Source organism: Salvelinus namaycush, chromosome 20 (assembly GCF_016432855.1).
Source record: "Salvelinus namaycush isolate Seneca chromosome 20, SaNama_1.0, whole genome shotgun sequence".
Classification (NCBI taxonomy): Eukaryota; Metazoa; Chordata; class Actinopteri; order Salmoniformes; family Salmonidae; genus Salvelinus; species Salvelinus namaycush.
Genome location: NC_052326.1, coordinates 27,790,864 through 27,805,802, shown reverse-complemented (window position 1 = coordinate 27,805,802; position 14,939 = coordinate 27,790,864). Strand labels below are relative to the sequence as shown.

Sequence of the window (14,939 nt, the reverse complement as noted above, 5' to 3'; positions counted from 1 at the left end):
CTGTTCTTGGATTCACACACATCGCAGCACTTTTTCTTGTTGCTACCGGCTGCAATCTAGAATGATGAAAACACTAAGTTCAGGAATTTTACAAACATCTCACTCACTCACATACAGTACCAGTCAACATTTTGGACACACCTACTCATTCAAGGGTTTTTCTTTATTTTTTAAAACAATTTTCTACATTGTAGAATAATAGTGAAGACATCAAAACTATGAAATAACACATATTTAGTAACCAAAAAAGTGTTATTTAAACAAGTCAAAATATATTTTATATTTGAGATTCTTCAAAATAGCCACCCTTTGCCTTGATGACAGCTTTGCACACTCTTGGCATTCTGGTACAGGCCAAGGTAGGAGAGTGAGACACACACACATGCAACAACCTCACTCACACTTACTTCTGGTATTGGAGTTGTTGGTTCTGTGGGTCGGGCGGATGGGGAACCAGCATAGGGTTCTTATTTTGCAGCTGTAGCCAGACACCAGCTTGTCTAAATTGTCCACCCCTTCTTTTGTGGCATTGCAATCCACTATGATCTCTGTTTTTTGAGGTTCCTGGCCATAGATTCTCCCATCCCTATGTAGCGTAATTTTCCCCTTTCTTTGGCACGTTGGACACTAGGGACGTGTCGGCTGTGAACACAAACTTAGAGGAATTGATAGGCCTGTTCCATGTATTCAACAGCTGAGGAGGGAGCTCTGGCTTGTTTTTTTTTGTACTGTTCCTACCATTGTCGGCTTCCTCTTGAGGAGCTCCTGTCCCAGCTTGTGCGAAGTGAAAAAGTTATCGGATGTGATGTTGTGGCCACAGAGTCCCTGTGTCACGTCCAGGACAACTCGTATCCCTTGGTTCTTCTCAGGGGCTCCTCCATTTGACTTCACCGTATACACTTGCAAGTTCCACGCATATGATGAAGCAGCATCACAGGCAGCCCAGAACTTGATTCCATATTTTGCGGGTTTAGGCGATATGTACTGCCTAAAGGGGCAGCAGCCCCTAAATAGCATAAGCTGCTTATCAACAATAACTTTGGGCCCAGGGTTGTAAAACAGGGAAAGGTGGTCCACCCACTTGTCCCACACTGACCTGATTGCAGCTAGCTTGTCTTTCTGCCGCCGAGCTGGTCTGGTGTCTCGGTTATCGAAGCGGATAATCCTGTAAATAATGTGGAAGTTTTCCCAGAGACATTGTTGCACAGAAAAGTTATCTGGCAGTTTCTGCATCCCACAGGGATTCTGTGGATTCCCGATTAGATCTTAAAACACCAGCAAGGATAAGAACCCCAAAGTATGCATGTGAATGAGTTTGGTCCATCTCCTTCCATCTCTCTCCAAAAACACGCCTTCCCTGCAAATTAGTGCAGTCCAGAATGATTTTCTGATGGTGTCTGGGATGAACAGTTCAAAATAAGACTTTATGTCCTGCACATGAGTAACCGCCATCCGCGTATGCCCTGGTTGCATCCTTATCACATTGGCAGCCATCCGGGGTGGCTCATTCCTTGGACAAGAAGACCATTCAATTTCACACTTTTTTTTTACATCCATATTTCTCCTCCTGCCGGCTGCTGATGAGCTGATTGCTGACGGGCTGGTCATGGGGCTGGCTGAGGGTCAATCTCATCCTCTTCCAACTCACTGTCAGACTCCGAATTGACAGAGACATGATCCTCATATTCTGAAAATTCTTAATCTTCCACACTAGCTTCCACAATAGCTTCTCTCTCTGCAAAAAGTATTTCTAAGGCTCTCTGAGCAGAGATTATTTTTGCCATACTGATTGATTGTGGTAAGGAGTCACATATGCCAAGCTATTTATTTGTTGTGTCCCTCCCCCAATTTGCACCTGGCTGGGGTATATTTTTTACAATGTATCAAAATAATGTATCGAAATAATGTATTGTAATAACATTGTGCAGGTTCCCGCAATACATTGTGTAGTTTCACACACTACAAAGGGTAAAGAGTGCAAGAAAAGCTGAAGACAGGCAGACAGACAGGGAGACAGACAGGTTCTTGGTGCTATGTTGAAACAGCAGGCCCAGGGTGGAGGATGACACAGTGAAGGCACACAGCAAACCTTTTTGTTTCATTTTTACTTGTTTTGACCTACACACACACTTTTCCACACTTTTATTACCCTCGGGTCCAGTGGACCTGAACACCAAATATGTAATATAAATGTGTAGGGGGGTACACAGTGTGCACTCAATGAAAATGTGTTATTTTACATGTTCTTCACAGAAAATGAGCCAAGGCCAATGAGTCTCAGGTTGAAAAAATTATTAATTGTATAGTTTTTATTTAAGTAAACATTGAAAATTGGTCCCACAGACCCGAACACCACACAAGGGTTAATTGAAATCTCAACTCACCCGGGGCACCGGGCCATGCAAAACGAACTCCCCCAATGCTGTGTGAGCCACGCCTATACATACTTATTCGACCAATCGAGGAAACAGTCGTGTCCAAAAGGAAGGATTCTGGAAATGTTTGACAATTATCCAATAGGACAACGTAGTGGCTTTGATTGACATGTATAATACCGTATTCTGTGGTATTTTATGTCCCTGTTGTCCAATCCATGACGTTCCATAGCACAAATAAACAGCAACAAGACTTGACAGATGTAGCTAGCTAGCTTTTATACCATAGAAGAAAGAGAAGCAGAAACTAGCTAGCATGGCTGCTTCCGTGGTTAGGTGGTTGAGGGGATTGTACGTTTTCTTTTTGACATGTCAGCTATCCGTCTTGGCTTTCTTGAATCTAGAGGAATTAAACGAGGTGAAATATGGGATCCAGATTCTTCCCGATCCGGTCATTATGGGGCAGGTGAGACGTGACATTAAGAATGTATAGTTTACGTTAGCTAGCATGCATGGTATCAGCGATTCTGCCCAGTTAGCTATCTAACGTTACTGTAGATAGCTAGTGGAGTCAGATGGCTAATGGCTTGCTAACGTTAGTCAGAGTCTAATACTATTTCGTGATATTTGAATGAAATGATAATGCACTAGCTATCTAATTAGATTAAGTAACGTTATAGTGCTGCTAGCTAGCGCACCAGTCAACGATGCGAACGTTACCGTTATGCACAGACAGATACATTGTGCTAACTGTTGCTACCTACTAATATCTAGCTACCGTTTAGAAAACGCAGTTTCAAGTTGACAGCAGCTGTCAGATAGCATACTTGCCTAGCTAGCTATCTCGTTAACTAGCTATGTAGTACAGACTGTTTTATCTAGCGTTATGTCATGTTTTCTACAATGCAGGCTAAGACAGAAGAAGTCATGCTGGTGTCCAGCAAATACAAGCAGATGTATGAATGTCGCCTTCCAGCCCAGGCAGTGAGGTTTCACCAGGACCGAGCCTCTGAGCCTGACTCCCAAGGCTACACCGGACCAGGCATCCCAGACCTGCTCAAGCCCATGCACACTGCCCCCTGCCTAGTGAAGGTCAGACACACACACACACACACACACACACACACACACACACAAGAAGACTAAGGGGAGGAATACTATACCACTGCCTAGAGACAACAGTGCTTCATATTGCATCAATGTCTAAACAGTTTTATCCCCTGTCCTCTTTACACCAGAACTATTGCAGACAGTTATAAAGTGATGCTTTTAATTAAATGGAAGATAATACATTTAGTTGGCCCAGGTTGGATGCTTGCAATGAGTTGTGCAACTTGTATTGACAGTTAAATCCCTATCGTGCTTATCTGATTTGGTCAGTTTGCATAACCTAACCATCCAAATTGTCTCTACAATAAGCTACCTCTCTTGGATTATTGAACTTGTAATCTACCGGACCTTGAGTTGGACAGACTCCATATGCATATTAGAAATCAACTTCTCCATATAAGGCAGCCTAGGCTATTTGCTATTCTTCTAGTATTGTAAGGCCACTGTCAACATGAATATGAAATGTCATAGCAACTGAAACGTTGTCATTCTCTATAACTGCAGACAAAAGACTGGTGGACATATGAGTTCTGCTATGGACAACACATTAGACAGTACCACCTTGAGGGTAAGACTTATTTTCAACCACTGTGTTTGCCAAAAGTTAACACAAGTAGCAACAGCTGGATCATTTTGTTTGTACTCGCTGTTTACACTTTCACCATGTTTATTTTGGATCCCCTTGTTACACGTCATTATTTACTTCTCTGGTGTTGACCTGTCTAGTGTTGACCTGTCTGTCAAGTGCTGCTGCATCACATGGTTTACCTGATGGTGCTTTTGTCTATTTAGATTTAGGCCTTGCCTCTAATGATAGTCTGTTTTTATCTCTCCACAGACACAGACATCAAAGGGGATGTTCTCTTCCTGGGGTACTATGATTCAGAGTTTGACTGGAACAATGAAACAGCCAAGGTAACTGGTTGGCTCCTCTGTTGCATGCAGCCCCTCTCCTCTCTACCCTTAAAGGATTTTGTCATACTTTGTGGTGTTACTTTGTGGTGTTACTTTGTGGCGCTGGAGGGGATGACTGACGTTTTACGTCCTCCTAACCAACTGTGCTATTTTTTAAAGTTTTTTAGCATTTCACTTTTTAAACTTATTTTGTACATAATGTAGCTGCTACTGTCTCTTATGACCGAAAATAACTTCTGAAGATCAGAACAGCGATTACTCACCTCGAACTGGAAGAATAATTTTGAGGTCGAGGTCCGATGCGAAGGATATACTGCTTTCTCGGGAACGGGCCCATATCCCCGTCATTTGTGTGAAGAAAAGACGGAGAAAAAGAGGGTGGAGGCCGGGCTTCCTTCTCATAATTTGTAGGCCAGTGAGTAAACTTCCACTGCCATCCGTTCTATTGGCCAACGTGCAATCATTGGAAAATAAAATAGATGACCTACGATCAAGATTATACAACCAATGGGACATTATCTGTAATATCTTATGTTTCACCGAGTCGTGGCTGAACGACGACACAGATAATATAGAGCTGCCGTTATTTTCCATGCACCGGCAGGACAGAGAAGCTACGTCTGGTAAGACGAGGGACGGGGGTGTGTCTCTATTTGTCAATAACAGCTGGTGCGCGATGTCTAATATTAAAGAAGTCTCTAGGTATTGCTCGCCTGAGGTAGTGTGCTCTACAGCTTATCATAAGGTACTCTATCTACCTAGAGAGTTCTCATCTATATTATTCTTAGCTTTCTATTTACAACCACGATGCTGACACTAAGACCGCACTCAACCAGCTGTATAAGGCCATAAGCAAACAAGAAAAATGCTCATCCAGAAGTGGCGCTCCTAGTGGCTGGGGACTTTAATGCAGGCAAACTTAAATCCGTTTTACCTAATTTCTACCAACATTTCATGATTGGAAAGAGAACTCTAGACCACCTTTACTCCACACACAGAGATGCATATAAAGCTCTTCCCACGCCCTCCATTTGGCAAATCTGACCATCATTCTATGCTCCTGATTCCTGCTTACAAGCAAAAACTAAAGAAGGAAGTACCAGTGACTTGCTCAATACGGAAGTGGTCAGATGAAACGGACTGTTTTGCTAGCACAGACTGGAATATGTTCCGGGATTCATCAAATGGCGTTGAGGAGCATCAACGACGTTGTCCCCGCAGTGACTACGTAGATATCCCAACCAGAAGCCATGGATTACAGGCAACATCCGCATTGAGCTAAAGGCTAGAGCTGCCGCTTTCAAAGAGCGTTACACTAATCTGGACCCTTATAAGAAATCCCGCTATGCCCTTAGACGAACCATCAAACAAGCAAAGCGTCAATATAGGATTAAGATTGAATCCTACTACATCGGTTCTGACACTTGTTGGATGTGGCAGGGCTTGAAAACTATTACGGACTACAAAGGGAAACCCAGCCGTGAGCTGACCAGTGACGCGAGCCTACCAGACGAGCTAAATGCCTTTTATGCTTGCTTCGAGGCAAGCAACACTGAAGCATGCACGAGAGCACCAGCTGTTCTGGACGACTGTGTGATAACGCTCTTGGTAGCCGATGTGAGCAAGACTTTTAAACAGGTCAACATTCACAATGCAGTGGGAACAGGATTACCAGGACGTGTACTCAAAGCATGCGCGGACCAACTGGAAAGTGTCTAAACTGACAATTTCAACCTTTTCCTGACTGAGTCTGTAATACTTACATGTTTCAAGCAGACCACCATAGTCCCTGTGCCCAAGGAAGTGAAGGTAACCAGCCTAAATGATTACCGCCCCGTAGCACTCACGTCGGTAGGCATGGAGTGCTTTGAAAAGCTGGTCATGGCTCACAACAGCATCCATCCTGGATACCCTAGACCCATTCCAATTCGCATACCGCCCCAACAGATCCACAGACGACGCAATCTCAATCGCACTCCACACTGCCCTTTCCCACCTGGACAAAAGGGAACACCTATGTGAGAATGCTGTTAATTGACTACAGTTCAGTGTTCAACACCATAGTGCCCACTAAGCTAAGGACCCTGGGACTAAAAACCTCCCTCTGCAATTGGATCCTGGACTTCCTGACAGGCCGCCCCAGGTGGTAAGGGTAGGCAACAACACGTCTGCTATGCAGATTCTCAACACTGGGGCCCCTCAAGGGTGTGTGCTTAGTCCCCTCCTGTACTCTCTTTTCACCCGCAACTGCGAGGCCAAACACAACTCCAACACATCATCAAGTTTGCTGACGACACAACAGTGGTAGGTCTGATCACCGACAACGAGGAGACGCCTATAGGGAGTAGGTCCGAGACCTGGCAGTGTGGTGCCAGAACAACAACCTCTCCCTCAATGTGAGCAAGACAAAGGAGCTGATCGTGGACTATGGGAAAAGGCGGGCCGAACAGGCCCCCATTAACATCAACGGGGCTGTAGTGGAGCGGGTCGAGAGTTTCAAGTTCCTTGGTGTCCACATCCCCAACAAACTATCATGGTCCAAACACACCAAGACAGTCATGAAGATGGCACAACAACACCTTTTCCTCCTCAGTAGCCTGAAAAGATTTTGCAGGGGTTCCCAGATCCTCAAAGTTCTACAGCTGCACCACCACCTAGCTAGCCATTTCACATCGGTTACACTCACCCCCCTCCTCCTTTTCCACAGCAACCAGTGATCCGGGTCAACAGCATCAATGTAACAGTTTAGCTTCCGTCCCTCTCCTCACCCCTACCTGGGCTTGAACCAGGGACCCTCTGCACACATCAACAACTGACACCCACGAAGCATCGTTACCCATCGTTACCCATTACCCACCCACAAAAGCCGCGGCCCTTGCATAGCATGGGGAACAACTGCTTCAAGGCATCAGAGTGAGTGACATCACCGATTGAAACGCTATTAGCGCGCACCACTGCTAACTAGCTAGCCATTTCACATCGGTTACACATCACTGCCTGGTATGGTAACTTTTTTACACTGTTGCTACTCGCTGTTTATTATATATGCATAGTCACTTCACCCCTACCTACATGTACAAATTACCTCTACCCCCACACGGATTCAATACCGGTACCCACTGTATATAGCCTCGTTATTGTTATTTTATTATGTTACTTAAAAAAATAATTGTAACTATATCTTCAACTGCACTGTTGGTTAAGGGCTTGTAAGTAAGCATTTCACGGTAAGGTCTACACATGTTGTATTCGGGGCATTTAACAAATAAAGTTTATTTGATTCAGTATGTGTTTAACTTCTCATACAAAGGACTAAACCAAGAGTTTTTCATGTATACTTGCTGGAAAACATGCAAAAAGCATGTTGTATAAGCCAATTGAGAGAAAATGTACAGGAAAATCTCAAGCTGTTAAGATTTGTATCCTACTTTTGTTTTTCATCCATTTTACTATAGTTGCATTAGGGTTAGAATGAGTGCTTGGCAGGTACGGGCTGCTTGTTGGTTTTGGAACACAGCATGTACCTTGTTCAGGTTGATGACATGATGAGGGAAAGAACAGCGTGTGAGGCTGTTGACTTGACTGCTACAGCAGAAGTGACTCCCTCCCCTGAGACTCACCCGCTGTTTCAAGTTGTATGTACAGGATACACTGTCCAACACAATTCTTACTGGCAGGTTCCTTCTGGACAATTCAACAACAATAATAAAAGTTTAGATTACCAACAAAGTAAATGGCTCAGTAGAATATAATAAACATTTTAAGTATAATACAGGAAGGCACAATTTATGGTTCAATATTAACACGTGTATCAGGGAAGGAGGGGATTGGAGGCAAGTGTTTAAATTTGATGTAATGGTCTATGCAATTTGACGATCCAGTAGAATATCCATGGTGTATGCGTTGATAATAATATTTTTATCTTCCTCCCTGGTGCCCAGGCCTCCAAGCAACACAGACTGAAGCGCTACCACAGTCAGAGCTATGTCAATGGCTCCAAGTGTGACCTGAATGGGAACCCCAGGGAGACTGAAGTCAGGGTGAGAGCCTATGCAATGGGGTCTTAATATTGCAATAAACATCAGTAAAGACAACCTGTGTATTGTATTTAATAAATCTTGTAAAACTCCAAACACATTAGATATGACTGGTGTGACTCCTTGACAATCCATGACTTCTGACCCCTGATCTGCTCTGGTCTGTGTCTTCCAGTTTGTGTGTGAGGAGGGCTCGGGGGACTACGTGGCCCGTGTGGATGAGCCCCAGTCGTGCCGCTACGTGCTGACGGTCCACACCACCCGCACCTGCCAGCACCCCTTCCTGCGCCCGCCCTACACCGCCAAGCCCCAGGGCATTGTGTGCCAGCCAGCCCTCAGCACCCAGCAGTACATGGACTATGTCAAGGCCCAAGTCTGTGAGTCAACAGGGGGCTGGGGGTCTTTGGGAGGGTGCTTAGCCTATACAGTGGTTGCTCAACTAAAAGTTTTGCGATTATGCTGCGGGACTTCGAGGTAATTTGTGGTTTAATACGGTACCCTGCGTCACTACTTCATTGCTCCAGACCAGAGCAATCCAAATAAAAACTGAGTCCTCACAAGTCCTCAACTGGCAGCTTCATTAAATAGTAGCCGCAAAACACCAGTCTCAACGTCAACAGTGAAGAGGCGACTCCGGGATGCTGGCCTTCTAGGCAGTCATTTCTAACAGTCATTTATCCCCGGCACCTACATAAAGCTGAGTGACTCACTCATTCATGGCTTTGGATCAAAATAAGTACCAACATTCTTTCTGACAGTCTTTTAATAAAGAAATTATTTGGTTATCCTGACCTGGACACCATGTACAATATTATAATAGCCCATTATGGGCTATTAGCAGGACAATATACCTTTACCCAACACCTCTCTGTCTTTTGGTACTTTGCATGGCAATTGATCAGCATTAAACTTTGGATGGGGCCTCCTGAGTGGCGCAGTGGTCTAAGACACTGCATTGCTACAGATGCTGCTTCGATACCCGTGCCAGACACCACTGGGAGACCCATGAGGAGGCTTTTGGTTTCTCTCCCTCTAAAAACATAAATGAATAAATCTAAATAACAAACTTTATTTACAAATTAGTGAGAATGTCTCACCCCATGTTCAAGAATGGCCTTTTCTCGCTCACTCTAGGTTAAATGAAAACAAAATCATCTCCAAAATATTGTTATTTTCTAAACAAAGCGATTATTATTAATTCGTTTAGAATGATATGAGAGGCCTCCCGGTGGCGCAGTGGTCTAGGGCACTGCATCGCAGTGCTAGCTGCGCCACCGGAGTCTCTGGGTTCGCGCCCAGGCTCTGTCGCAGCCGGCCGCGACCGGGAGGTCCGTGGGGCGACGCACAATTGGCCTAGCGTCGTCTGGGTTAGGGAGGGTTTGGCCGGTAGGGATATCCTTGTCTCATCGCGCTCCAGCGACTCCTGTGGCGGGCCGGGCGCAGTGCGCGCTAACCAAGGGGGCCAGGTGCACGGTGTTTCCTCCGACACATTGGTGCGGCTGGCTTCCGGGTTGGAGGCGCGCTGTGTTAAGAAGCAGTGCGGCTTGGTTGGGTTGTGCTTCGGAGGACGCGTGGCTTTCGACCTTCGTCTCTCCCGAGCCCGTACGGGAGTTGTAGCGATGAGACAAGATAGTAATTACTAGCGATTGGATACCACGAAAATTGGGGAGAAAAGGGGCTAAAAATATATATATATAAAAAATATATATATATAAATAAAAAAGAATGATATGAAAGCCCCTTAGATATTCTCACAGATCAGATTTGCCCTAATGAAAAATGCCTCTTAGATATTAATTTAGAATCCTCTTAGGCTCTTAGTACTGTAGCTTCTCCTGACCATCACGTTATACAGCGCCATATTTTCCGTTCCATCTTAACGGAAACCCTGAGGGTTTGAGTTTATTTTATTTTTACAGGGACAGTGCACATTAATCAACGTTTCAGTAAAAGTGCCGGTTTTAGCCAGCCGGCTAATTTTCAACCGCAGTCCCTGGGGTTTAGTTTTTCTTGGAATAGAAACACCATAATATTCAATCAATTAGGCTAAATTTCTTAAAATCAATCTCATATACTATGTTCTTACAAAAAAGTTTTAAAATTCTTTAGTCTTCAATATTGGCATTACTATCAAATGCTTCTCAAAGATGCCCTCTGGTGGTCTAACTAGCATTAATGGTAAAATAGCTGACAATCACATAACGTGCCATAGAATTCTGCAGCAGCCCGCAAGGGGTGCAGTATGATGCAACTTTTTAAAGGAGGAACCACTATCTACTGTGATATGGAGCCAGGCTAAATCTTTTAATTGGTACTTTCCTGATTTCACAAGCCCTAAGGAATAGTGTAACTCTGCTTCTCGCTCTGTCTTTCATTTTCAGCGGATACGAAACGTAAAGTGGAGCAGATCTCAGAGGAGCTGAAGACTCTTGATGAGATGTTGGCTGGTGACGAGGGGACAGACGAGGACTCAGCGACGCCAACTGATGACCCAGATGTCCTGGGGTCAGACGCAAAAGGTGCAATGCCCGTTTGCTTAATCAAAGTACTTAATTTATTGGACAGCTTGCTTGCAGGATTTTATAATGAAAGCATCATATTGAGAAATAATCAGTCCTCTTGATTCATTCCTCTTGGACCAGATGCAGTTGTCACCTCTGAAGAGCCTGAGGATTCTGATTTCTGGGAGGGAGTGACAAAGCCAGGGAGTACTACAGCAACTGACACCACTTCAGAGCATCAGGTACAGTCAGTGATCGTCATATCTTTGAACGTATGCCTTAGTCTTCCACAAGATGGCACCAACAGTGTTTTGTTTTCACAGGCTGGAGAGGATGCCTATGATAATCAGCTCACAGACAATGAGGTCACAGAGGATGGTAATGTATTAAACTGGAATTTAAAACATTTTTCACTGCAATATCACTTCTGATGCTTTCAAGTATTTTCCTTTTTGTTAATATCCATCTGGTGTTTTTTACTCCTCATAGCTTTTGGAGATGAACAATTTAACTTCAAGATCATCACTGACCCTGCAGACCTGATGAAATTTGTGCAGCATCTCAAAGAGAGCAACAGAAAGGTTAGTGCTGCCTTTAGGCTATTGCACAGTTGACTTTTACCCATAACAATGTATTCATAATGCAGTGACATTTTTGTGCATTTAATTTCAATATGGTTCATTCTGAGTTCGTTCTCAGAAAGCAGAAAATGAAGCCGAACGAGAGGAACTCCGAAATGAGAAGGAAAAGGAGGGGGATGAAGAAGAGCATCTCCTGCTGCAGGAGTTTGAGGAGGAGATGGCTGACATCTCGGTGCCTTCTGCCAACATCGAGGAAATGAAAGGGGAAATGCAAAAGGAGTTTGACAACATCATAGACGAGGTGCGAACAGACACTAGAGATGCTAGACAAGTGTACAGGCTGTGAATGGGTCTTTGTAATACAACATGTTATTGAGTGCTCAACCACATTATTGGCCAAACATGTGAGGTAGATGGATATCTAAATGACCATTATTTTGTCAACATGTTCATATTTTGATTGATAGTGTTGCTTGATGGGGTTTCTCTTTTTTTTTCTAGGCTCAGCAAGAACTGGAGACCGAGGGTCTGAAGGGGGAGTTTGACCGCACTCAGGCAACCCAGACCCTGGAGGCTACTCTGGACAAGCTGCTGGACCGCCTGGAGGACAAAGAGGCCGGGGACACAGAGGCAGAGCCCCAGACAGAGGGAGGCCAGAGGGCCAACGACCCAGCCAGGGGCAGCCCCAGCCTGGCACCTCGACAGCCAGGTAACTGGGCTCTCTGCCTGGAGCTCCACCCTCTGGGCCTGGCTCTGTGTTCATAGATCATACATCTACATTCCGTGTATATTCATTTCTATGTAGATGTCTGTCATAATTTCTTGTTCCATCTCATGTTCAGTACCTTTTTGGAGATTCGCTGTTCAATGCTCAGGGGAGAGTAAAATTGGAGTAGGCCATATCAGCATACTGACAGTCCCATATATAGAGAAAGGGAATCATAGAATACCGGTAGTGAATTAAACTCTTGAGAGATCCCACCCACATTGCTGGCTTTAACTCCTATATCCTGTTGCCCTACTTTTACTTTTTGGGAGGTGACCTCTGTTGTTTGTCCCTCTTTTGTCTCGTCACCCCAGACCAAGCGGCTGACGACCTTGTTAAGATCAGAGTTACTAAGTATAAGACAGGCAGCAGTCCCGATGGGGAGGTCAAAGTTCAGGAGATGGGCGAAGGTGACCCCCAGTGGCAGCACATTAAGGACGTGGTTAAAGAACAGCTAGAGAAGGCGGGACTGAAGGCCGAAGGTAGGAAGGGGAGTGCCCAAAAACACACGGCCCGTCTCTCTTTTCCTTCTGATATCTTTAGCGTATGATCATGTCACTCTTCTCATCTAATTTGGGCTATTTAGGTCAGGTTCCAAAAATAGAAGGGGGTCACTGGCAAAACAGAGCTATGCTTTGCATGATCTCGTATCTGTTGAAATGTGTTTTTAAATTCCCTTCAGATCTCTGTTGATGTGTGGCAAAGTTAATGTGTGAACATATTATCTGAGGAAGCTTCTGGGTGTGCTTGCCATATTAACATTTCAAAATAGGCTTATCTGATTTTAGGCTAGAGTTGACTGTGTGATAATAGGTTGCTTCTTGTGTAAATATTTTCCGTCTGGATTTTAATGATTTGTATATAGCATGAAATATATTTTTAAGAGGTGTAGATGCAACAGGCACTGTCTCATCCATTTTCATCTGTTTCTTGTGTGCTTTCCATGTCTCGTTTCTATTATGTTCTCATTTCGTATATTATTGCTTACTGTATGTGGTATTGTGCCAGAAGCTTTTCAATAGGGTTGCTGGCTGACATTCATGTTTGTGCAGAGTTGCACATTTTAAGCTGTCCATATTCTAGTGCGCGTGCGCTTTGGTGTATGTGAAACGCCTGTTAGTATTGTAATGTTGCTAATGATTTAAGGTAAAATTGAGGTGAAGATTATAACACGAAGGACAGCTGAGGAGGCTGGGGACCAGTGGCTGACTGAAGAAGATACCAAGTCCTTCAGAGAGCTGCTCATCAACCTACTGGTAATTACAATTTTAAAAAAAATCTACCTTTTAAAAAACACTACAGAGTTTTCTCTTCTGTCTATAAAAAGGGTTTTGAGATGTGTTGAAAGATCTGTAAGGACATTTTCTCTATTTGGTTCAACGACTGTTCTCAAAACCAATATAAGCAATTGATAGAGAGTGAAGCAGTTCAACATTTTGGATGAAGTCTAAGTAATATATGAGTAATTGTGTGAGCTATTATTTTGCTCTTCCCTGTATTTCTCAGACAGGGGGAACAGAAGAGGTTTACAAGGAGCAAAAGAGACAGCAGGAGTTGGAAAACAACTACAGATTTGTATGGGGAGAGAGACAGGAAGAGGCCCAGTCCACCAGTACTGCACCAGACTCAGACGATGTGGAGTTATGAGCTCTGGGGAGACGTTTCCTCGCATCGTGGGAACCAAGCACCTGTGGAGGCTAGGAGACAGGGAGTGTCCCTCTCCCCTGTCAGAGCTCTGAACTCACTGTCAAGTCTCAGCCGCCCCTGGGGCCCCACTGGTAAAACCAGTGTCCACAGACACACCTGTTTCCACACTCAGAAATGTGTTGTGTCCGTATCAGGCACTTATGTACCTTGCACAAACCAATCCAATTGTCTCAGCTGTGGTAGTGTAATAGTGTCAGGTTTTTTTCTCTCTAGTGAGAGGCCAATGTGATGGCTGAAAAAGCATTATTTCAATGTTGATTGCTATCAGTTGGAAACGGAGGAGGGTGAAAAACACCATGGACTGGACAATTTGCACATGTGAAAATGTCTCTTTCTTGGACTGTATATGATGTTGAACTTTGCATTTCTACAGAACTATGATGCCCTCTCCTGTATCCAGCAGTGCTTATAATTGCTTATAATTACTCCTCTGTATTTGTTTGCTGCTCTACACTGATTAAATCACCTCAATGAGTGATGCAATGGTGGAATTGACCTGTATTTACACTTGGCTTCACAACTGGATGAATACAATAAATTGAACAAAACACTCCTTTTGCAAACATATCTAAAAATAATAATAATAATTAAATTCTGCAATGTTTAAAAAGAATGCAGTTTCAGAATACTGAAAAAGAGTGAGAGACATATGCTGTTGTAGGCTGGGTACCAGTCTCTCCACTCTCTGTACTCCATGTCATGTGCCAAAGAGGCTGGCTATCTTCAATGAACAGTCTATTGTTAATGAGCTCGAGCAGATCCTGATTCGATTGGAACTCTTGTCACTTTTTTTCTCCACAGAACATGTTGGTATCCGGTTGCTTTTTTTAGTTTGTCCAGTTTCTAGAGTAGCACACGTCTAAATTATCAAACCAAATACATACTGCAATTCCAACCACAAAATGTCTTAATTCAACTTGCTAAATGTTTATTTAAAAAAAAAAAAA

General features: G+C 43.9%; 1 protein-coding gene across 1 annotated transcript; it reads left to right on the top strand.

Moving 5' to 3' along the window:
* The first annotated feature begins 2,612 nt into the window (after positions 1-2,612).
* LOC120065185 (protein OS-9-like) lies at positions 2,613-14,543 on the top strand. Its single transcript, XM_039015971.1, has 15 exons — positions 2,613-2,841; positions 3,285-3,467; positions 3,990-4,053; positions 4,324-4,400; positions 8,342-8,440; positions 8,613-8,814; positions 10,819-10,956; positions 11,080-11,180; positions 11,262-11,316; positions 11,428-11,519; positions 11,638-11,820; positions 12,021-12,228; positions 12,600-12,767; positions 13,432-13,541; positions 13,792-14,543. The coding sequence occupies exons 1-15, from the start codon at positions 2,692-2,694 to the stop codon at positions 13,930-13,932; spliced, it is 1,971 nt and encodes a 656-aa protein (XP_038871899.1). The 5' UTR covers positions 2,613-2,691; the 3' UTR covers positions 13,933-14,543.
* The last annotated feature ends 396 nt before the right edge of the window (positions 14,544-14,939 follow it).

Coding starts and splice junctions, on each gene's coding strand:
- LOC120065185 (XM_039015971.1), top strand. CDS start 2,692: ATGGCTGCTTCCGTGGTTAGGTGGTTGAGGGGATTGTACGTTTTCTTT. Junction 4,401..8,341: donor GGAACAATGAAACAGCCAAG/GTAACTGGTTGG, acceptor CCTGGTGCCCAG/GCCTCCAAGCAACACAGACT. Junction 8,441..8,612: donor CCAGGGAGACTGAAGTCAGG/GTGAGAGCCTAT, acceptor TGTGTCTTCCAG/TTTGTGTGTGAGGAGGGCTC.